A 24,165-nucleotide genomic window follows, 5' to 3' on the forward strand; every position below is an offset into this window, starting at 1 on the left:
ATCCAGTTCAAATTTTTTGGAATAGTTGACTTTGGAGATAAAGGCATTATGTTTAATTTTGTTTGCGCTATCTAGCTAGTAGAGACACAAGAATTCCCCATGTGATTTAAATCTTTATGCTGCAATAAATGAACTAACAAATGCTAGCCTTAATCTGTTATAGTCTACCATACTTGAGACTGTAAGATTTCACTATTGACACGGAATCTCACTGAGAGGCACAAATGGTCATAAAGTAATAGGAGCAGAATTAGGCCATTCAGCCCATCAAGGCTACTCTGCCGTTCAATCATGGCTGATCTATCTTTCCCTCCCAACCCCATTCTCCTGCCTTTACCCCATAACCCCTGACACCCATACTAATCAAAAAAGGAATATCATGCAGCACATAGATTTCTGAATGTGGATTTTATTTGAGAACCCTGAATCCTATTGTTCATTCTGTGTACCGGTCCTGTACCTATTTCAGAGCGTGTGTGGTATGTGAAATTCGTCAAAAGAAGTGTTTTTTTAGTATAGGCACTCTGTGTCGGCTGTATGAAAACATTTTCAAGAGATATTCTTTGCATATAAATGGAAGTTATAAATAGAAAAGCAGTTTCACGGAAAAGCAACACATCTTTGCAGCAACACATATCAACAAACTTTCATGTTATGTGGTCACAACATGCATGGAATCAACATGCACTGGAAGTATTAAGCAACTTTCTAAAAATATGCATGATCATATCTGTAGAGTTGAAATGCTCAAATTTGGCTTTGTTGTTTTGTAAAGAAGAACAAAAAAGCAGCAGGAGAGAATGTTGGTTAACCAACAGCTACTCTATACAGATTTCTATAAAGACTCAGCAGTATACAGGCCATAAATAATCCATTATATACGGCGAAAAAAACAAATGTTCCACTTTGAACAATAGGTTAGAACTTCTGCTATGAAAAAATGCAGACTGAACATTATTTTGCAATTTGTCTGTAATCTGTCTATCTCAAAAGTATGTGTTGTTGCAACGAGGTACTAAAGATTGGGCACAAATAGTTTAGTTAATGCATTGAAGACTTTGTTGAAAAAGTAATAATTAACAAAGAAATACTTGATGCATTTTTGACACTAGAAGAAGAATTTCCTTATTTTGTATACCATTGCTGAGAAAGCATCTCGCTTAAGCATATGACAACCGTTAGCCTGGAACCATGTAATGGAGTATGGCCGAGCAGGTTCAAAGATGTTTTTTCATGCCTGAATTGGAAGATGCAGTTCTGTGGGGGGTGTTTGCACAGCTTAACTGAACAGCCTGTTTCAATTACATCAAATAAGGCAATTTTCAAGATCAATTGCAGAAGGAAGACAAATCATGAAACAACTCTAATGACTGTGTGAAAACCACTTCTCAAATTACAGTAGATAGAAATACAAGTATATTTGAGGAATAAGATCAAAGGATATTGTAAATCTGGACTATGATCCAGATCAAGATTGAAGTCAATGAACATAGATCTTTCATTGCTCAATGAATCACACAATTCTGTCTTAAAAGAATAGCAACAGGAAATAATTAACAGGGCTGCCAACACTCACGCTTTGAGCGTGAGAGTCACGCATTTCAACCAATTCTCATGCCCTCACGCTGATGACAGAATTCTCACGCTGTCTTCAGTCTTTGCTGCACAGTTTGTCTCTTTGCGCCACATGACTGCGATTTGCACAGTCTGGGGAAGCGCTTCGGTCCCAGGCAGCGGGTGTCAGCACCTCTGTGTGTGTGCCTGTCTGTCTCCCTGTGTGTGTGTGTCTGTTTCCCTGTGTGTGTGTGTGTGTGTCTTCCTTTGTGTATGTGTCTCCCTGTGTGTGTGTTGTCACATCCTGGCCTTAGAAAGGGCTGCTTTGAGCGTGAGAGTCACGCATTTCAGCCAATTCTCACGCTCTCATGCTGATGACAGAATTTTCATGCTGTCTTCAGTCCCTTCACAGTTTGTCTCTTTGCGCCACTTCAGAGCGATCTGTGCGGTCAGGGGAAACGCGTCGGTTGAAGGCTGTGAGTGACGTCGCGTTTTTTCTCTTCTCTTCTTCCATGGTTGGATGTGCAACTGCCGACAACATGAAGCAGCCGGAGATGGAACTAACCAGGTGAATCAGTTGTAAAACATGGGGGGAACACGATGAGGCCAAACCTCTAGGACAGGATTCGGCAACCTACGGCACACGGGCCGAATCCGACCCGTAACCCAAAAAGCCGTGTTTTTTTTTCAATTCATTTTCGCAGGTTCGGGGCAGGCGAGCCGACCTGAGAACTGCAGCCAGTCCCTGGGACGCAAGCTGATCTGGGAACGGCAACCAGTCCCAGGCCACGGAGAATGCCAACTTGATCATTATGGACAAATTGGGCCAGCCATGTACATGTTGTATAACTCTGACTCTATGCAGATCTGAATGGGCTTAGAATTAGCATTTAAGCAAAATTGCCCCCACTTTCCCCATTTTGATTCTTGAGATTAATTTTCCTTTGTTCTGTTAACAGTGTTAAAGTACTAATGAGGTAGAGTCAGGAAAGGGAACATGATTTTTATTTCAGTTTGCTTTAATTTGTTAGTTGATTGGTAGTTCAGTGCCATAATTTCTGAAATGGTCTTAAAGTAACTTAACTGTTATAAAGCAGTAATAAGTGATTTTTGTCCAAACAATTGGAACTCGCATAAAATGTTTGCATTATTAGCAGGGCTGCCAACTCTCACGCATTGAGAGTGAGCCTCACGCATTTCACAAAATTCTCACACTCTCACGCTGATCACAAATTTCTCACGCTCAAAAATCTACAGGTACTGGAAGTTCAAAATAAAGCAAAAATTGTTTTAGAGGTGAGTAAAAACCATGAGTGGAATATAAAGTGAATGCATAGTCTTTATCCCGGGATATGTGATTCAAGAACTAGAGGGCATTGGTTTAAAGCAGTGCTGCCAAACTACCGGCCCGCCGGATGATTTTTAGGGGAAACAAAAAGTAGTTTAGTTTCTCCCGTGCAGATGAGGTGAGACACGGCAGTGGTCCCAGCACCAACCCCCTTCCCCCTTCCCCACTCCCGAGGCACAGCACACACCTCCCACACATGTCCGTCGGCCGCTCTGTCCACACCCCATGGAGTTTTAACCGGAGCGGGTCGGGTGAGTGGGGGCGTCGGTGCCGCCTCCGGAGCCGTGGAGATGAATATCGGGCTTAGGCTCCGCTCCAATGCCCGACCCCTGGGTCACTGACCCTCACCTCCTCCGGACCCCAGCTGGACAAGGAGCACCTGGGCTGGCCTGCATTCCCGGGAGGAGGGGGGAGGGAAACGCTCCCCGGGCATCGCCAAGTCTCTACTCACTCAGGATGTTGTCGCCGCTTCACTGACACACCCTCTCACACACACACACTGGCACACACAAGGTTTACCGGGATATAGGCCATAGACTAGTTTAGATGGGGCATCTTGATCTGCATGAACAAGTTGGGATGAAGGGCCTGTTTCCATGCTGTAAGACTATGACATTGTAGAAAGGATGCAATTACTCTGGAGAGGATCCAGGGGCGATTTATGAAGATGTTGGCAGGGCAGGAATTTTTTTTTCTTTTTGAAGAAAGATTTGATAACTGGGATGGTGGTATTCTCTGCAGCAATGGAGGTGAAGAAAATACTTAGTTGAGGTGAATAATATTATGAGAATAGGACCTGTTTTGCTTAACAAATAGTGTAGGAAGGAATTGCAGAAGCTGGTTTCAACTGAAGATACACTAAGAACAAGAAAAGCAGGACAGGCAGCATCTTTGGAGAGAAAGAATGGGTGATGTTTCGGGTCGAGACCTTCAGACTGAAGAGGTTGAAAACCAGCCATAAAACACAATGACTGGAGATGTGTGTTATCCAACTAAGGGCAGAAATCAGAATCATGTGTTCATCTTTATTGGCGTGACACCATAATAAATATATTACAGAAAAGGTCATTTAATGGGATGGCACGGTGGCGCAGCGGTAGTGTTGCTGCCTTACTACCACATGGGTTTTCTCTGGATATTCCGGTTTCTCCCATATCCGAAAGAAGTGCCAGTTTGTAGGTTAACAATATTGTAGGTAACAATGGTTTGTACAGAGAAGGTTCACCAGACTGATTCCTGGGATGTCAGGACTTTCATATGAAGAAAGACTGGATAGACTCGGTTTGTACTCGCTAGAATTTAGAAGATTGAGGGGGGATCTTATAGAAACTTACAAAATTCTTAAGGGGTTGGACAGGCTAGATGCAGGAAGATTGTTTCCGACTTTTTTCACACAGAGAGTGGTGAATCTCTGGAATTCTCTGCCACAGAAGGTAGTTGAGGCCAGTTCGTTGGCTATATTTAAGAGGGAGTTAGATGTGGCTCTTGTGGCTAAAGGGATCAGGGGGTATGGAGAGAAGGCAGGTACAGGATACTGAGTTGGATGATCAGCCATGATCATATTGAATGGCGGTGCAGGCTCAAAGGGCCGAATGACCTACTCCTGCACCTATTTTCTATGTTTCTATGTTAATTGGCTTCTGCAAATTGTCCCTGGCGTGATGGATGGAACAGGTGTATGATAGATTGCTGGTCGGTGTGGACTTGGTGGGCTGAAGGGCCTGTTTCCATATATATTTTTTACATGTAAATCTTAATTTCATTGAACCATATATGATTGAATATGTGGCATTATTTTCGTCTTGTTTCTATATTCAAAGGGTAAGGTTGATTGATTTATTTGTGCAGAACAGTGATGGAAGTCTGACTCTTGCCTTGTTTCTCTGTGTTTTTCTGTATATATATGCATAACAGCATGAATATAATCTGATTTCCATACATGAATATAGTCATTCTTGTGCTGCACCTGTTGATCAGAGCCTGGCTCTATTGTGGAATGTAATTAGGAATGTAATTTAGCCTTACCTTATTCATACCTAATCCAATTTAAAACATAAATGTTGCATTCAAGTGTAAGTTAAAAGACTCGCTACTGTATGCACCAGATTGCAAAATTTCAAGCTGAAAAATGCGAAAGCTCCCTTCACCCTTCCCCTTGGTCGCCACGCTCCCTCGCAATTTCTCACTCTCAACTCTCACCCAATATTGGCAGCCCTGTAAGTAATTACATTTCATTTTCAACAATTTATGTCCACTAATGGCTGAAATTAGCAATAAAGGCAATGTCAGTCAGCCAAGGTATTTGTGTTCAATTACAGGTCAAATTTCCTGCCATTAATATTAATATCTCCTCGCTATTCCGCAGCTCCGCTCTTGCTCCCCCTCACCCCATTCGTAACAAGGACAGACTCCCCCCTTGTCCTCACCTTCTACCCCATCAGCTGTCGCATACAGCATATAATCCTCAAACATTTTTGCTACCTCCAAGGTGATCCCACTACTGGCCACATCTTCCCATCTCCACCCCTTTCTGCTTTCCGCAGAAACTCCCTGGTCAACTCATCCCTTCCCACCCAAATCACCCCCTCCCCAGGCACTTTCCGTTGCAACTGCAGGAGAAGCAACACCTGTCCCTTTACCTCCCCCCTCGACCATCCAAGGACCCAAACAGTCTTTCCAGGAGAGGCAGAGGTTCACTTGCACCTCCTCGAACCTCATCTACTGTATCCGCTGTTCCAGGTGTCAACGTCTCTACATCGGCGAGACCAAGCACAGGCTTGGCGATCGTTTCACTGAACATCTCCGCTCAGTCCGTCTTAACCTACCTGATCTCTCGGTTGCTCAGCACTTCAACTCGCCCACCTATTCCCAATCCGACCTTTCTGCCCTGGGCCTCCTCCATTGTCAGAGTGAGGCCCAGTGCAAATTGGAGGAACAGCACCTCATATTTCGCTTTTGTACTTTACACCTCAGCACTATGAACAGTGACTTCTCTCACTTCAAGTAGCCCTTGCTTTCTCTCACCATCCCCTCTCCCTTCCCAGTTCTCCCACCAGTCTTACTGTCTCCGACTGCATTCTATCTTTGTCCCGCCCACTCTCCTGACATCAGTCTGAAGAATGGTCTCGACCCGAAACATCATCCATTCCTTCTCTCCGGAGATGCTGCCTGTCCGGCTGAGTTACTCCAGCATTTTGCGTCCACCTTCGATTTAAACCAGCATCTGCAGTTGCTTCTTGCACACTTCCTGCCATTAATAATCTAACATGAGTAATGAAAAATCCCATGTAAAATAAGCCATGGTCTCCTTGAAACATTCATGATATATTCAGATATCTCTAATTGTATTCTCTCATTTTTCAAATTTAAAGGACATTTCAGAATCAGTGAAAATCTTCTTATGTATTTTAAAATCTCTTATTTTAAAGGACAGATGATCTATTAATTTTCTTCAGCTTATAGTACGAAATGGATAAGGATGAAGATTCCATTCTGACTATCTTTTATAAAGTGATTTAAGAAATTATTACAAAACGCACAGCAATTTCTTACCTAAACTATGCTGGCAACAACTCCCAACCTGTAAACCCAATCGCCAATATGAACAACATAAACTGCAAGTTCTTCTTCCAGTCACATATAATCTCAAAAAGATGACTGCAGCTCACAAAGCCTCCTCATCTCCAATATTTCAAAGATGATGAGCAATCAACACTGTCAATGTTCCTTAACTGAATAAAGTAAATGTTACTACTTTAGTGAGATAACATTTAACCTGTATCATTATGATTAATTTCCATGTGGTACAATGTCTGCTTGCTTGGCTAAATGACAGTATTTAAATAGTTGGAAGCAGTGGCCCCTTATTACCCATTCTTATATTTCCTACTTGGCTTTATACAATGTATCCAGTATCTGTGAAGCAATTTATATGTTTAAAATTACTAGTAAGTGTAAATTATTTTTGTACATGTCATACTTTACTATCTATTGTAATGCTTCTCAATCATGAATATTGAGTTCATGATGATCTGATTAGCAATTAAAAGCTTCGAAGAGGATGCAGAAGAGTTTTACTAGAATGGTACGAGGAATGAGGCAGTAGAGTTATATGAGAAGCCTGAAAAGTTAAGATACTTTTTTTGCCAAAGCCAATTAACCTACAAACCCGTATGTCTTTGGATTGTGGGAGGAATTCGGAGCACCCGGAGGAAATCCACGCAGTCACAGGGAAAATGTGCAAACTCCGGACAGACAGGACCCGTAGTCAGGATCAAACTGTTCAATATTATTTATGGTTGAGTAAATTGATACTGAGGAATGATACAAAAAATAGATCAGGCGCAATGTTATAAGCAATAATTTGTTATACTTTAAAAATAATTGATGTAAATGGTGATGAAAGAAGATTCATTGTAACATTGCCCACAGAGAATTGAATATATGCTTGAAAAATGGAAATCAGTAACATTGAATAGAAAATACAGAGGAGTGATAGAACATGGAACACAGAAAAGTGCCGCACTGGGAACAGGCCCTTTGGCCCACAATGTCTGCCTCAAATATGGTGCCAAGATAAACTAATTATATCTGTCTGTATACGATCCATATCCCTCCATTAGCTATCTATTTGAAATTTTTTCCAAAGATAAAATGCAGAAAGAATACCTCTTTCTGTACTAAATGAATCAATATATCTGATTTTAGAATAAAGAAGGGAAACATACTTGTGATGACCCTTTGAACAAATAGTTCCAGAATTATTCTCTGGAAATCAAGTGTATACAAGTAGAAATACAAGGCAACTGACCAAGTTTTTTCAGGAGAAAATCAGCGGGTGAGGCAGCATCTATGGAGCGAAGGAAATAGGCAACGTTTTGGCCCGAAACGTTGCCTATTTCCTTCGCTCCATAGATGCTGCCTCACCCGCTGAGTTTCTCCAGCACTTTTGTCTATCTTCGATTTTCCAGCATCTGCAGTTCCTTCTTGAACAAGTTTGTTCAGGAACTGGAAATGGTAATGCTAGACTTGCATAGTTTCTGCTGAGGAACAATGTATCAAGTATCAAGGTTTAAGTCAAGAGAGGCAAGATTAATTTGGAACCCAAGGAGCATCTTGTTCACTAAGGGGGTATATAGAATGAGCTGCCAGAGGAGGTAGTTGAGGTAGGTACTACAACGACATATAAAGAACACTTGGACAGATCCATGGACAGGAAAGATTTTAATGAATACTAGACTAAGTGGGACCCATTGGATCCTATCACACGGGAGGCTTGGTCCCCAAATGCAACCCATTCCCCAATGCAATATTCCACCACTCACCCATAGACCCTGACTGCGCAGGCATGGTTCATTTCCCCTCATCCCCCAGCACTCCCGCCCTCTCCTCTTCATGTGTGGGAGGGGAGGAGGGGAGGGAAGTGGGGTGTGTGGCGGGGGTGATGTGGGGTGGGAGGGGAGGATGGGTGTGTGTGGATGGGGAGGTGTAGGAGGGGGGGAGAGGGTGGTGTGGGATGTGGGGGAGGGGTGTGTGTGGCAGGAGGGGTGAAGAGTGGGGGGGAGGTGTGTATGTGGGCGGAAGGGGGGGAGGAGGGATGTGGGGGGGGGATGTGTGGGGGAGGGTGTGTGTGGGAGGGGGGTAGTGTGTGTGGGTGTTGATGCTAGGGGCTGGGCTGCTGCTTGGTGCGGGGCTGCTGCTTGGGGCGGGGCTGCTGCTAGGGGCTGGGATGGGCTGCTTCGGGTCAATAGACAATAGGTGCAGGAGTAGGCCATTCGACCCTTCGAACCAGCATCGCCATTCAATGTGATCATGGCTGATCATCCCCAATCAGTACCCCGTTCCTGCCTTCTTCCCATATCCCCTGAATCCGCTATTTTTAAGAGCCGTATCTAGCTCTCTCTTGAAAGCATCCAAAGAAACTGCCTCCACCCAGTCTGTGGAATTCTCTGAGGCAGAGAATTCCACACTCACCACTCTCTGTGAGAAAAAGTGTTTCCTCATCTCCGTTCTAAATGGCTTACTCCTTATTCTTAAACTATGGCCCCTGGTTCTGGTTGCCCCCAACATCGGGAACATGTTTCCGGCCTCTAGCGTGTCCAAGCCCTTAACAATCTTATATTTTTCAATGAGATCCTCCCTCATCCTTCTAAACTCCAGAGTGTACAAGCCCAGCTGCTCCATTCTCTCAGCATATGACAGTCCCCCCATCCCGGGAATTAACCTTGTAAACCTACGTTGCACTCCCTCAATAGCAAGAATGTCCTTCCTCAAATTAGGGGACCAAAACTGTACACAATCCTCCAGGTGTGGTCTCACTAGGGCTCTGTACAACTGCAGAAGGACCTCTTTGCTCCTATATTTGATTCCTCTTGTTATAAAGGCCAACATGCCATTTGCTTTCTTCACTGCCTGCTGTACCTGCATGCTTACTTTCATAGACTGATGTACAAGGACCCTCAGATCCCATTGTACTTCCCCTTTTCCCAACTTGACGCCATTTGGATAGTAATCAGCCTTCCTGTTTTTGCTACCAAAGTGGATAACCTCACATTTATTCGCATTAAACTTGATCTGCCATGCATCTCCCCATTCCCCCAAACTGTCCAAGTCACCCTGCATTCTCATAGCATCCTCCTCACAGTTCACATTGCCACCCAGTGTCATCTGCAAATTTGCTAATGTTACTTTGAATCCCTTCAACCAAATCATTGATGTATATTGTAAATAGCTGCGGTCCATGCACCGAACCTTGCGGTACCCCACTAGTCACTGCCTGCCATTCTGAAAGCGACCCATTAATCCCTACTCTTTGTTTCCTGTCTGCCAACCACTTCTCTATCCATGTTAGCACTCTACCCCCAATACCATGTGCCCTAATTTTGCTAGTTACATCTTCAAAAAATTCCAGAAGATTAGTCAAGCACGATTTCCCCTTCGTAAATCCATGCTGACTCGGACCGATCCTGTTACTGCTATCCAAATGTTCGTCTATCTCATCTTTTATAATTGACTCCAGCATCTTCCCCACCACCGGTCAGGCTAACTGGTCTATAATTCCCTGTTTTCTCTCCCCTGCCTTTCTTAAAAAGTGGGATAACAATAGCTACTCTCCAATCCACAGGAACTTATCCTGAGTCTATAGGACATTGGAAAATTATCACCAATGCATCCACAATTTCTAGAGCCACTTCCTTAAGTACCCTGGGATGCAGACCATCAGGCCCTGGGGATTTATCAGCCTTCAGTCGCATTAGTCTATCCAACACCATTTCCTGCCTAATGTGGATTTCCTTCAGTTCCTCTGTCACCCCAGATCCTCTGGCCACTACTATATCAGGAAGATTGTTTGTGTCCTTCTTAGTGAAGACAGATCCAAAGTACCTGTTCAACTCATCTGCCATTTCCTTGTTCCCCATAATAAATTCACCTTTTTCGGTCTTCAAGGGTCCAACTTTGGTCTTAACTAATTTTTTCCTCTTCACATACCTAAAGTAGCTTTTACTATCCTGCTTTATATTCTTGGCTAGCTTACCGTCGTATCTCATCTTTTCTCCCTGTATTGTCTTTTCAGTTATCTTCTGTTGTTCTTTAAACATTACCCAATCCTTTCGCTTCCCACTCATCTTTGCTACGTTGTACTTCTTCGTTTTAATTTTTATACTGCGGAGGATCCCTTCGAAAGTCTGGTTGGAAACCTCCACCGGCCATCCTCAGCTCCAGTATAGATGCGATGGCGCAGGAAGGGCTGACCATCCCGGGGAGTGACAGGGGAAGAGACTAAACAGCACGGCGCTGACTGGCAGGAGAAGAGATCGACCTGCGCACACACGGTTTTTAAGATTTTTAAACCTCGCTGACCTTTACGACATTCAACCGATCGGAACAAAGCTTGGTGGATTCACAGCACAGGAGAACGGTGAGTGAACTGACGAAAAATCATAGCACTATCGCGAACCATTTTTGCGCGAATAGAAAGACCGCCAAACCGGAAGATAACAAGATCAGAGTTTTAGACAAGACCAAGTGGGACCTGTTGGGCCCCGTTCCCCCAACGTAACCTGTTTCCACCGCTCACCCGTTCCCCCAATGCAATATTCCACCACACACCCATAGCTCCCAACTGTGCAGGGGCAGCTCATTTCCCATTATCCCTCAGCACTCCTCCCCCCTCCTATTCACCCTCACCCTTTTTAAAAATGACTTTTCACTTTAAAAAAATCCAATTGCACTTGCTGCCAGGAATCAGTGTCCTGCAATTTGCAACATTGTATCAGGCAGGGCCAGTAAGTGCAATAGGATTTTTTACAGTGAATGGTTAAGTGGGCAGTTTATGTAAATGAGATCCCATTGTGACGACGTAGCTGCGAATTGTCACTACAGTTCAAATTATATTTCTCAAACTGTATTTTGTATTTTGTAATTTTGTTTTAAATGTGAATAAATTGTAACATCAATCTGAACGAAATTTGATAAAAAGTCACCACAGGATAATTGTGAGTAAGGTGGTCAAAATTGTAGTGCTATCATGTACTGTTTTGGCATAGTTCAGGGCATCCCTGAATCACAGTTGGGCAGACAGGCAGACTCACAAACAAACACGAAGAGAGTTTTAGTAATATGTAGATAGATGGGCCAAATGTGGGCAAATGGATCTTGCTTAGATGGAACAATTTGGTTGGCATGGACAAGTTAGGGCATTTGATCTGTTTCTGCAGTGCGTGACTTCATGATTCTATGAAAGGGTGAATGCACAGAGTGTTCCAGGTTAAAGGATCAAAAACTAGAGGGCATAACTTTCATGTGAGTAGGGATCTTGAGGGGCAACGGTTTCACACAGAGGGTGGTGGGTATATGGACAAACTGCCAGGAGAAGTATTTGAGGCAAGTACAGTAGCAGCATTTATAAAACATTTGGACATGGATAGGAAAGATTTAGAGGGATATGGGCCAAATGGGGCTAAATGGGTCTAATTTTGATGGGGCTGCTTGGTCGGCATGGGCTGAAGGGCCTATTTCCGTATGACTCTATAACTGTAAGTATTTGTTCATTTAAAGACAAGATTTTCTTCTGAATCGGTGCTATCTAACATTGCTATCTAAGGAGCAAACCTTCATTATAAATATTATATTGACTATGGTGCGATCAGCTCTGATCTCTGTTTGCACGTGTCAATATTGGTGGAAACATCCGTTATCACGTTTTAAACTGCTAATAAAACTGAAAAAAGGTTTACATTTCAAAGAATTTTTGTCGTGCTGATGTTTGGACATCGAGGTGGTTCAATTAAAAGATTGTAATTTTTTAATTATAAAGTGTAAGAGGGAGAAACAGCTGCAGTTAATGGTAAAGGTGTTGTGGATGAGATAGTGTGATAACTAGTCAGGATGTTTAGGTGCTAAAAAACTCTGAAATAGGCAGGCAAAAAGGCATAATATAATTGCAAAAAAGGCATGAAAATGCACTTATTGGCAAAAAAAAGGCATAAAAGCATGTATTTCCACCCCCAAAATATGGTTAAAAATGATAATATAAAGGTATTCTACATTAAATGACCAAAGTTGCCTGGTTGCACATAATTACAAGCAATTTTTTCAAATTATCTGGTGTTAAATTATGCCGCCTCTCAGACAGAATATGCTTCAGTTGTGAAAAACTTATTTCTACCTCAGCTGAGGTCACTGGTGCATACCCAAAACAAGCTACAGACTCTATATTCATGTCGATATCTTGTGCATTACAACTACCTTTGAGAACTTTAGCTATGTTTTGTATTTCTTCAAGATCTTTGTTAGCTAAAATCACTCTCTCACATTTTCCTTGTATATCTTTACCTACATCGTCAGGAATTATACGCATATCGTCAGTTACTTTGTTGAAAACCTGCAGGTTATTCACTAATGTTTTGCCACATTTCTCAAGGGAAGTGATAGCTTGTGGGAAGTTTGCAAAATTGGAAGCAATAAACACAAGATCGCGGTGGAGGAACTTTTTCTGCATGATTTCACTGACGATCCTGACTGCAGCAGGTTCTTCTTCAAAACAGTTGACAAATGATTTTATGTTTTCGAAATTTGCAGCATAGTAGAGTACAGCAGAGAGCCATGTACCCCACCTAGTCAAAACGGGCTGAGGAGGTAGCGGAATCTCGGGTGCCATTTCCTTGAACATGCTTTGAGGAAGATTTTCTTGACATTGGAAACTAGGCGATCGACATTTGGAAACAACCATGTATGTGCTTGACAATTCTATGAAGTCCTTGAGCTAAGCATGTCAAATGCAACATTTTGGGGGAATAAAACTTTAAGAGCACGAGCAGCTTTTTTCATGTTCGGAGCTGCATCAGTCACAAACAGAAGAGCATTCTCGTGTTTTATATCTTCTGGCCAAAGATCAGCAAGTGAGGATGTAAACAACTGAGTAATAGTTGAGCTGTTTGACTTCTCCAATACTTCCAATGCCAACAAATACTCATTTGATGGTTGACCTGCCTCCAGTGTACCGATGACCACATTGGCAACATATCTCCTCACAACATTGGTTGTTTCGTCTATTGAGATCCATATTTTGTTGCATGCAACTTCAACTCTAATTTTCTGCACAACAATGTTGAAGTTGATGTCAACATAATTTTTCCGTAATTATGACTCGCTTGGTATATGTTCCTCTGTGTATTTCTCTAAAAAAACTCTGAGAGATTTGTTTTCCAATTTCCAAATGGAATTCCAGCATCAATGAATGCCTTGCACAGACCACTCGAAAACTCAGATTTGCGACTGGAGCCAGCAGTAAATGTAGTGAGGAGACAAGCCTGGATATTTCGCTTGTGTAGTCTACACCCCAGCGATATCAACATTGACTTCTCTAATTTTAGAGAGCCCTTGTCTTCTCCTTCCTCCCCCTCACCCTTTCTAGCTGTCCTTCTAGTCCTACTGTCTCTGTCTCTTCCTTTCTTTTTCCCAACTCCCCCCCACCCCCCCACATCAGTCTGAAGAAGTGTCTCGACCAGACAGGTCGCCTATTCCTTCTCTCCATAGATGCTGCCTCACCTGCTGAGTTTCTCCAGCATTTTTGTCTATCTACGATTTTTCCAGCATCTGCAGTTCATTCTTAAATAGATCTTGGAGAAGGCTGAACCAGCGGGCAGCGGCATGTACGAATGAATGACCGACGGTGGCGCACCCGATTTCGCCCCAGTGGTGGAAATTTTCTTGTAAGTTATACTATGTTAACACGTTAATAATAACATAAATGTTAATGTGTTAACATAGAAAACGTCATTGAAATTGACGGCGGCAGCGACCCAACTTCGGAGGTTCGGCCGCGGGTTCAGTAGACGACATCGTCGGGAGCTTGCAGGTCACAGGTTGGTGACCTGTTTTTCTGGAGCTCCCGCGGCAACAGCTTCTTCCGCTGGACTGGAGGGCGGCAGCTTCGACCACCCCGGGCCGCGGAGATTGAACCGGCCCGTTCGCGAAGCAAGGTTGAGCCGCGGAACTAAAGCACCATCACCCGGTGGGGGTCACAACATCGAAGGCCTGGATCGCCTCAGCGCAGAGGGAGAACAAGGAGGGAAGAGACAAAGACTTAAGATTTTTGCCTTCCATCACAGTGAGGAGGTGTCTGGTGAACTCACTGTGGTGGATGTTAAATTTGTGTTTATTGTGTGTTTTGTTACTTTATTATATGTATGACTGCGAGGCAACAAAATTTCTTTCAGACCGAAAGGTCTGAATGAAAATAGTTTCCATGATCCAAGAAATCACGGTACAACTAGAGAAAATAGCACGACCTTTGAGCAAAACGGAAAAAAAAAGGCTGATTTAGGCACTCGATCGTGAAAAAGGCATTATCCTGGTGAAATCATCAATAAAAGGCATGAAAAGTCACATGGCATTTATGGCTAAATCCTGGCTCTAGTGATAACATTGAATTAGTGTAAGTGGGTGATCATTGGTCGGTGTGGTCTCAGTGGGCTGAAGGACCTGTTTCCATGCTGTATCTCTAAACTAAACTACACAATGGGTCTTGTTCCTGTGGCTCAAATCCACGCTTCCATTTGTTCCACAAAACGCTTTACTCTCTTAGTGTGCAAAACATCTATCAATCTTAACCTTCAATACCTTAACCATTGAGCAACCTTAATTCTTTGAGGAGGAGAATTCCGAAAATTCTCAATCCACTTCTCAATTGACTAGTTTAGCTGGGATATGTTGGCTGGTGTGGGCAAGTTGGGTCGAAGGGCCTGATTCCACACTCTATGACTCTAATTCTGGACGACTGATCCATAATGCTGAAATGATGTCCCACAGTGACAGACAGTGCCCACAATAGAAACCTATCAGCACTTAACAAGACAGTGAACTGCATCCTGTGTAGGAAGAGAACTGCAGATGCTGGTTTACACCGAAGATACACACAAAATGCTGAAGAAACTCAGTGGGACAGGCAGCATCTCTGGAGAAAAAAAAATAGGTGACGTTTCGGGTCGAGAGCCTTCTTCAGACTGTGAACAGCATCCCATTTTGTTGTTCTCTCAAAATAAATTACAGAGTAAACCTTGCCTTACCATTGACCATTTTGAGGGTTTGAGTACTGCTGAACGGTGGTGCCAAAGAGAACATCTGGTGGGCCTGAAAATGTTTTGGTGCTCATCACGTCAACATTAAATGCTTGGGATGGTTGAAGAATACCTGCAAAAAGGACAAAAAATATCATCATTTGTGAATCAGAATTAAGGAAGCAATTAAGAATGATTGCTACAATATGAAGTACTTCTGTAATTTTTCAAGCTTAATCGAGTAGTGTTAAGGGCCTGTCCAACTTTCATGACCTAATTCACAACCTCTGCTGAGTTTGCCCTTGACTCATACTCACAGCATGGTCGTCACAAGGTCGTAGGAGGTCTTAGGTAGGTCATGATGCTAGTTGTAGGTACTCGTGGCATCAAGTAGGTCGGGGCGTTTTTCTAGCCTAATGAAAAATGTCCACGAGTGAAAAAGGTCATGAATTAGGTCGTGAAAGTGGGACAGGTCCTTTAATCTAACCAGGTTATGGGTTATTTATTTTAACAAGTAGCATTTCATTTTAAAATCTGTATCTCCAAGATAAAGAACTGTATCTCCAAGATATTTTTAAGCTTGAGTGGGTGGCAGAGTTTATGGATCAGCTACCTGACCTTGTGGCATTTAATTTCTATGGAAGGTCATAGAAAACATAGAAAATAGGTGCAGATGTAGGCCATTCGGCCCTTCGAGCCAACACCACCATTCAATATGATCATGGCTGATCATCCAAAATCAGTACCCCGTTCCTGCTTCTTCCCAATATCCCTTAATTCCTTAAGCCCTAAGAGCTAATTCTAATGCCCCTGTCCCACTTAGGAAACCTGAACGGAAACCTGTGGAGACTTTGCGCCCCACCCAAGGTTTCCGTGCGGTTGCCGGAGGTTGCAGGTTGTTGCCGGAGGTTGCAGGTAGTGGAAGCAGGTAGGGAGACTGGCAAAAATCTCCTGGAACCGCACGGAAACCTTGGGTGGGGCGCAAAGTCTCCAGAGGTTTCCGTTCAGGTCTCCTAAGTGGGACAGGGGCATTAACTCTCACTTCTCATTGCAGTGTCTTTGAAGCGCAAACCATGATTAACCATGATCTTACAATGAATGGTCCAATGAGGGTGTGTGTGTGGGGGAGGGGGGGGGGGGGGTTGTGGGGGAGGGGGGGCTGTGTGGGGGAGGGGGAGCTGTGTGGGGGAGGAGGGGTTGTGTGGGGGTGGGTTGTGTGGGGGAGGGGGGGGAGTTGTGAATCTGTGGAATTTTCTGCCACAGAAGGCAATGGAGGCCAATTCACTGGATGTTTTCAAGAGAGAGTTAGATTTAGCTCTTAAGGCAAAAGGAATAAGGGATATGGGGAAAAAGCAGGAACGGGGTACTGATTTTAGATGATTAACCATGATCATATTGAATGGTGATGCTGGCTCGATGAGCCAAATGGCCTTCTCATGCACCCATTTTTCTATGTTTCTAATTTCAAAGAAACGATCAAAGAAGTTCAGAGACACGATTCCTTTCATTGTTATGCCACTTCCAATATCCTGACTTATGCCGTTCATCCTATCATGTCCATCTCGGCAATAATAAGCTTCCTGGGTTCATCCCACTTCACATTCCTCTATTGCTTTAGTAAAGCATTTGCTGAAACCCTCATTAATGTAGTTGGCTCCCCACATACATGAAATATGAATGTCTTGTATTCACATTGGGCTGGCACGAGCATAACACTTTAGACATTCTGGAACCTGGGTTTCATGTAGATATTAAAGCGGTTTTTACTTTTCCTGACAAAAACTTGCACTGTAAATCCTGACTATCAATCTATTTACTGTTATCAAAAAGGGTTACATTAGAAATGAGAGGTTTTATCAATAGTATTTATTTTTACAAATGTACCTGTCAGTATGTTAGAAAATGGAGCATAAGATATTTTGCTTGGCACCTTAGAATAGCAGAATACCTCATTTGCCTGCCTAACTACCTTTACTGTGTAAGAAGGAACTGCAGATGCAGGTTTAAACCGAAGATAGACACAAAAAGCTGGAGTAAAGGGCCTGTCCCACTTGCGCGTCATTTGCGCGTCACGCAGGTGGCGCACGAAGATTGTGTGAATCTCAAAATCATGGGGCACCGCGCGCCATTACCTACGTCACCACGTGCGCATCACGTGCGTCGTTACGCGTAAATGACCTGCAAATGACGCCCAAGTGGGACAAGCCCTTAACTCAGCAGGACATGCAGCATCTCTGGAAAGAAGGAATTGGGTGATGTTTTGGGTTGAGACCCTTCTTCAGACTGGTTAGGGATAATGGAAATGAGAGAAAAAGTGGGAGAAGGATAGAGAGAGAGGGAATGCTGGGGCTACCTGAAGTGAGAGAAATCAGGATTCATACCACTGGGCTGCAAGCTGCCCAAGCGAAATATGAGATGCTGTTCCTCCAATTTGCGTTTAGCCTCACTCCGACAATGGAGGAGACCGAGGATAGAAAGGTCTGTGTAGGAATGGGAAGGAGAATTAAAGTGTCCAGCAACTGGGAGATCAGGTTGGTTGAGCGGTGTTCCACGAAACGATCGCCCAGTCTGCGTTTGGTGAAGGTACCCGGGGAGGGGGTGGTTTGGATGGACAGGGATGAGTTAACGAGGGAGTAGTGGAGGGAACGGTCTCTGTGGAAGCGGAAAGGGGTGGAGATGGGAAAATGTGGCTAGTGGTGCGATCACGTTGGAGGTGGCGGAAATATTGGAGGATTGTGTGTTGTATGCAACGGCTGATGGGGTGGAAGGTAAGGACTAGGGGGACTCTGTCTCTGTTGTGACTAGGGGGAGGGGGAGCAAAGGCGGAGCTGTGGGGTACCGAGGAGATACGAGTGAGGACCTCATCGATGATGGGAGAGATTGAGGACATCTCGGATGTCTTAGTATGGGACACCTCATCTTGGGCGCTGATGCGGCGTAGATGGAGGAATTGGCAGTATGGGATAGAGTCTTTGCAGGAAGCAGGGTGGGAAGAAGTGTAGTCAAGATAGTTTTTGGATATATTATTCAAAAACTAAATTAAATAAAATCTTTCCTAATGTTTCACCAATCTGTGATAAATGTCTGTGTCAAGAAGCTACCATAGCGCATTCTTTTGTTTTTTGTACAAAAATCCAAAAATTCTGGCATGGAATATTTGATATTTTTTCAAAATTAATTAAAATAAAACTGGTACCAAAACCAGAATGGATCATTTTTGGGATATCGGAAGGTATCCCTGAATTAAACGTGTATCAGAAGAATTTACTCAATTACGGGCTAATAATGGGAAAAAAGCTTATACTTAAATTCTGGAAAAATGCGCCCACACCAACAATAAAAATGTGGACATCAAATATGTTTGAAACATTACATCTGGAAGAGATGAGATTCCTCTTAGCAGGTAAAGCCAATTCCAAAAGACGTGGTCTACGTTTATGGACCTATTACAAGCATGAGGTGCAATAGTAATTTTAAAAATAAATAAATAAATAAATGGTATCAGGACCTGGCAATGGGAGGTAAAACAACAAAAACAGACTTGGTTGGTAGTCTTTCTGCGGAGTTTAATGTTATAATAGAGCGATTGTCCTTACTTTCTTTTTCTTTCTTTTCTAGGGTCTACTTTCTTACTTCACTTCCTTCTCTAACTTCTTTTCTAAGGGGCTTTCATTTCCCAACACTCTCTTGCACTTCACGACTCTTGCGCACCTTCTTTACTTTCCTTACTTCTATCTTTTTCTTAAAGCTTAAAAAAAAATGAAACGGTACAAAAAATGTATTAAGATATATGTGTTGTGTGTTATTGTAATTTACCGTACTTCTAATAAAAATAATTTAAAAAAAAAAAAGATAGTTTTTGGAGTCAGTGGGTTTGTAATAGACGTCAGTCAATAGACTATTTGCTGAGATGGAGACTGTGAGATCAAGAAACGGGAGCGAGGTGTCGGAGATGGTCCAAGTAAATTTGAGTGCAGGATGAAAATAGGTGGTGAAGTTGATGAAGTCCATAAGTTCTGCATGGGTGCAGGAGGTAGCACCGATGCAGTCATCAATGTAACAGGATAGAGTTCGGGGATGGGGCCAGTGTACGTCTGGAACAGGGATTGTTCAACATACCCTACAAAGAGGCACGCATAGCTGGGGCCCATGCGGGTACCCGTAGCTACGCCTTGGACTTGGAGGAAGTGGGAGGAGTCAAAGGAGACGTTGTTGAGGGTGAGGACTAGCTCCGCTAGGCAGAGTAGAGTTTTAGTAGAGGGAAATTGGATGGTTCTGCAGTCAAGTAACAAACAGAGGGCTTTAAGGCCTTCCTGGTGGGGGATAGGGGTGTAGAGTGACTGAACATCCATAGTAAAGATGAGGGAGTGGGAGCTCAGAAAGCAGAAAGCATTAAAGAGACGAAGGGCATGTAAGGTATCTTGGATATAGGTCGGGAGAGATTGGACCAGGGGGGATAGGATGGAGTCGAGGTATGTGGAAATCATTTCCGTGGGATAAGAGCAGGCAGAAACGATGGGCCTGCCAGGGCAGTTGTGCGGGGCTGGGAACGATAAGGTTGGAGGCTGTGGAAGGCAGACAGCCAGAAGTGATGAAATCAGTAATAGTGTTTGAGGTTAAGGCCTGGTGCTCGTCTGCGGGATCATGGTGCAAAGATAAGCAGGAGGTGGTGTCTGAGTGCTGTTGCCTGTTGGGGTCCATTGCAGGTCTGGGTGAGTGAGGCCCGGAGCTGCAGGAGAGTCAGGGCCTGCTGGTGCCAGCACATCGCAGCCAATGTAAAACGCAGGGCACGGAAGGAGAACTGTTGCGAAAAGCAGCTGATCGACTGTCGGTACGAGTATTCCGGGTTGGGTCTGAACTGGGACGTCTGGAACTTGCGCTGGAATCCATGAGGTAGAAGATGGAGGTGCAGGCACGCACCAAAAACACATGTGGCTGTGGTAGTGAGTCTGGTTTAAGACGTGGTCATAGAGTCGGAAATTTCGCAGTGGAGCAGATGGAATGTGTAAGGAACTGCAGATGCTTGTTTAAACCGAAGATAGACACAAAAAGTTGAAGTAATTTGTGGGACAGGCAGCATCTCTGGAGAATAGGAGTAGTTGACGTTTCGGGTCGAGACCCTTCTTCAGACAGGTTAGGGATAAGCGAACTGAGAGAAAAACAGGGAGGAAACCAGGAGAGACTGGGTGGTGGTACTGGCTGAGATAAGGCAGTGCATGTTTCTTTGGGCAATTCTGGCAGCCAGAAAGCTTGCGGCATCGTTGACAAAGTACTTCTAGAGATGGTGCTTGCTTATTATAACTCAAGTGGGCCTTGCCATTCTGGACTTTCCTTTAGGAACCACATCATCGCCACTGACAAGTGTGGAAAGGAAATCAATGATTAGAAGGTTGTGGCTCTTCATTTGAATGGGGTGGTTGACAATATCCCATAGTCTGTACATGACTCAAGAGTAATATGGCGCATAGCACTGGAATATAACATGTCTCAGTTTTGCTGATGATACAAAGTTAGGTGTGTTGTACAAAAGTAGTGATGTTTATTTCATTCCTCATTACAAGAAAGTAGCCAGTCTAGCATTGCACATTTTTGTTCCACACTTTTCTATCAAATGCTAATCAGTCTGTTGTTTTTTCCAAAATCTTTATTAATATGTGCAACATTTGTGGCATTATTTTTTTGAAAATTTCAATTTTCTGCATTTACAAGAATCGGGACTAAAAATATTTCCCACCTATAGATTCACCAACTCCATCCAGCCCCTGTTCTCCTCCCAAGCCAGACACAATTTCTTAACAAATTCAAATACATTGACATTGATTCAGTTCAAACTAAACCATACTTGCAGTAGAAAAAGGCAAGGCTGAGCGCTTCTGTTCTATTTTTGCCCAAGGGGGACGTTTCTTACCTCTCTTTATAAAGATGAAAGAGACTCAAAGAAAATAAGCTTGGAAATTGGCTTGCATTTTTGCCCATACTCTAATTACAGTTTCATTTTGGAATACCATTAAATTTTGGCCAAGAATTTGGGAGGTGAATAAATTGTGATGATATTCTAATTTCTGTTCATTAAGTATTTTTGTATATTTGCACTATGAATTCCAGAAATACAATTTAAGGTCTGAGACTGATCATTGTAATTACTTATCACTTCTAGCGCCATGTGTGCCCAGTCTCAAACTACTAACATGCAAAATGCTAGTAACATAGATAAAAAATCAACTCAAACACAATTTACATGATCATGTAGTGATTGTGATTCAAATAGAAATGATAATCTGTTAGCTGTCGGTATTATCTATGCCGAGGTAAATATTATCCATTAGTCTGATTTCTTTTATATTCCTCACACGCTTGCTGAATGCACTAAATTTAATCACATTTTTGTAAGAGAGTAGGTTTTAATAATGTCAAACACTAAAATGAATTCTGATTATTTTTTAATCATGAGATGCAGTGAAACTATTTTATTGATATCCTTTAATAAAGCCGAGACATAATTCTTCAGAGATTGTTGCTTATTAAAATATTGGTACTGGAATTGGTTTAGATTTATTATTGTCATGTGTACTGAGATACAGTAAAACAAATATTGTTTTGCATACTGTCCAGTCAGATCATGGTATACATGAGTACAACAAGCAGTGTAAAAGGGAAAATAAAAGGTGTGCAGAAAATGATGCTACAACTACAGAGAAAATGCTGTTCAAAAAGTACGTGCTGCTTCGAGGAAGATTGTAAGATTAGAGTACATTCTGAGCAGAAGTGTGGTCCATTCCAGTTAACAGCAGAAAGAAACCACTCTTGAAACTGGTGGTGCGTGCATTCAAGCTTTTGCATCTTCTGCCCAGAGGGCAAGGGGAAAAGAGCGAAACACTGGGGTGCAAGCGGTCCTTGATAATGGCTGCTTTCCAAAGTTAGCATGAAGTGGAGTTGAAGTCAAGGGAGGGAGAAGCTGGAATGCATGATAGACTGATATGTAACCGCAATGCTCTTGGAGTTTTTGTAGTCTTAGATCATAGAACAGTACAGCACAAGATGGCTAGTTATCTGATCTCATCTGCCTGTACATGACCCATGTCCCTCCATTCCCAGCACTTACCTGTGCCTATCTGAAAGCCTCTTGAACACCACTATCGTATTTGCCTCCAGCACCAACCCCAGCAATGCGTTCTAAGCCCACATTACTCTCTTGGGCAGACTAGTTTCCAAGCTGTGAAACATTCCGAGATAATGCTTTCTATGGTGCGTCTATAGAAACTGGTGAAGGTCATTGGGGACATGCCATATGTCCTTCATCACTGAGCCCGCGTCCAAGAGGCGCCAGGTTTCGACACCATTTTCAAGAGCGAGTTAAGGGCCTGTCCCACTTACACGACGTTTCAGCAACTGTCTTCGACCTTCAAGCTCGGGGGCACTCGCCTGAAAAACTGCGAGCTGGATCGACCGTCAGCGATGAAACCGCGAGCTGGATTGACGGTCAGCACACACACACACAAACACATTGTAAAGGTGGGTCCTAGGGAAAGCGGGGGAGCGCTGTCTGAAATTCACATGGCGCAAAGCCAAGGTGATACCCGCGATGAACAGGAAGGTAAAAGGCGGCTGGCACAGTGTACGGTAAGGGGGGGGTGAGAAGGGGGGGGAGATGGAATGGAGACGCTTTTAAGAAGCCAGACAACTTTTAATAAAGTTTAGCGGGCATTTAACATTACCAGTCGGTTTTCCTTGGTTCTGAAAACTCGTGCTTACGTTTTTTTCCCCAATGAGCCAATTAAAATGCCCGGTCAGCAAAGGAGATTGCCTACGGCTACCTCGACTACCTATAACTACATGACGACCCCACTAACACTGCACTATGAGTTCAAAAGAACCATGCCGACCAATTTTTACTCGTGGATCATTTTTCAGCATATTGAAACATTTTCCTCGACCAAACTGAGGCCGCGAGTATGCGGGAACTTCTCTCAAGCATGAAGGAGAGTTACAGTGATCTCCTAGGACCATGTGTCGACCATGCTGCGAGTTTGTGGCGAGCGCAAACTCTTCTAGACTCGCAAATTAGGTTGCCATAGTGGGACAGGCCCTTTAGAGTTTTCAAGTGAGAGTAATGCCCCTGTTCCATTTAGGCAATTTTTTAGGCGACCACAGGCGGCTAAGCTGTCGCCACATGGTCGCCGGGGTGTCGCCTGTATGGTCGTGAGTAGTCTCCTCAGTCACCCAAACAATCGGAACGTTTAGCTGGTCGCCGCTAGATTTTGAAAGGTTCAAACCTTTTCGGTGACAGTCGGCGATAGTTGGCTTGATGCCAAGGAGCGTAGCTTGACTTCTCCTGACATAGGTGCTGTCGTAGGTTTTCGCCAGGATGACGTAGGTTGTCGCCGGTGCTGACTTCAGTGAATTCCATTGGTGACTACCCACATCAACCTACATCAACCGGCGACAGGTACTGGCGACTGAATTGTCTCACCTTGTAGCTTGTCGCGGGTGGACGTAGGTTGTCGTAGGTGTGGTCGTAGGTGGACGTCTTAATGGGTCGTCAGTAGCTTCCCTTAGCTTGATGTCGACTAGGTGGTAGGTTGTTGTAGACATTGTCGTACACATTGTCGGAGGGTGACCAGTCGCGGTTTTTCGGCGACCTGCTATGACTATGACAGTCGCCAGCAGTCGCTGAAAAAATCTCCTGTGGGACAGGCCCATTAG

General features: G+C 43.6%; 1 protein-coding gene across 1 annotated transcript in view; it reads right to left on the reverse strand.

Moving 5' to 3' along the window:
• Positions 1-24,165, reverse strand: part of itga2 (integrin subunit alpha 2) — a 132,247-nt gene that overhangs the window by 83,058 nt on the left and 25,024 nt on the right. The window contains exon 2 of the mRNA XM_033030853.1: positions 15,472-15,595. Coding sequence (XP_032886744.1) covers positions 15,472-15,595 — 124 coding nt within the window. The remainder of the gene's footprint in view (positions 1-15,471; positions 15,596-24,165) is intronic.

The sequence above is a fragment of the Amblyraja radiata genome, chromosome 1 (genome assembly GCF_010909765.2).
Source record: "Amblyraja radiata isolate CabotCenter1 chromosome 1, sAmbRad1.1.pri, whole genome shotgun sequence".
Lineage (NCBI taxonomy): Eukaryota > Metazoa > Chordata > Chondrichthyes > Rajiformes > Rajidae > Amblyraja > Amblyraja radiata.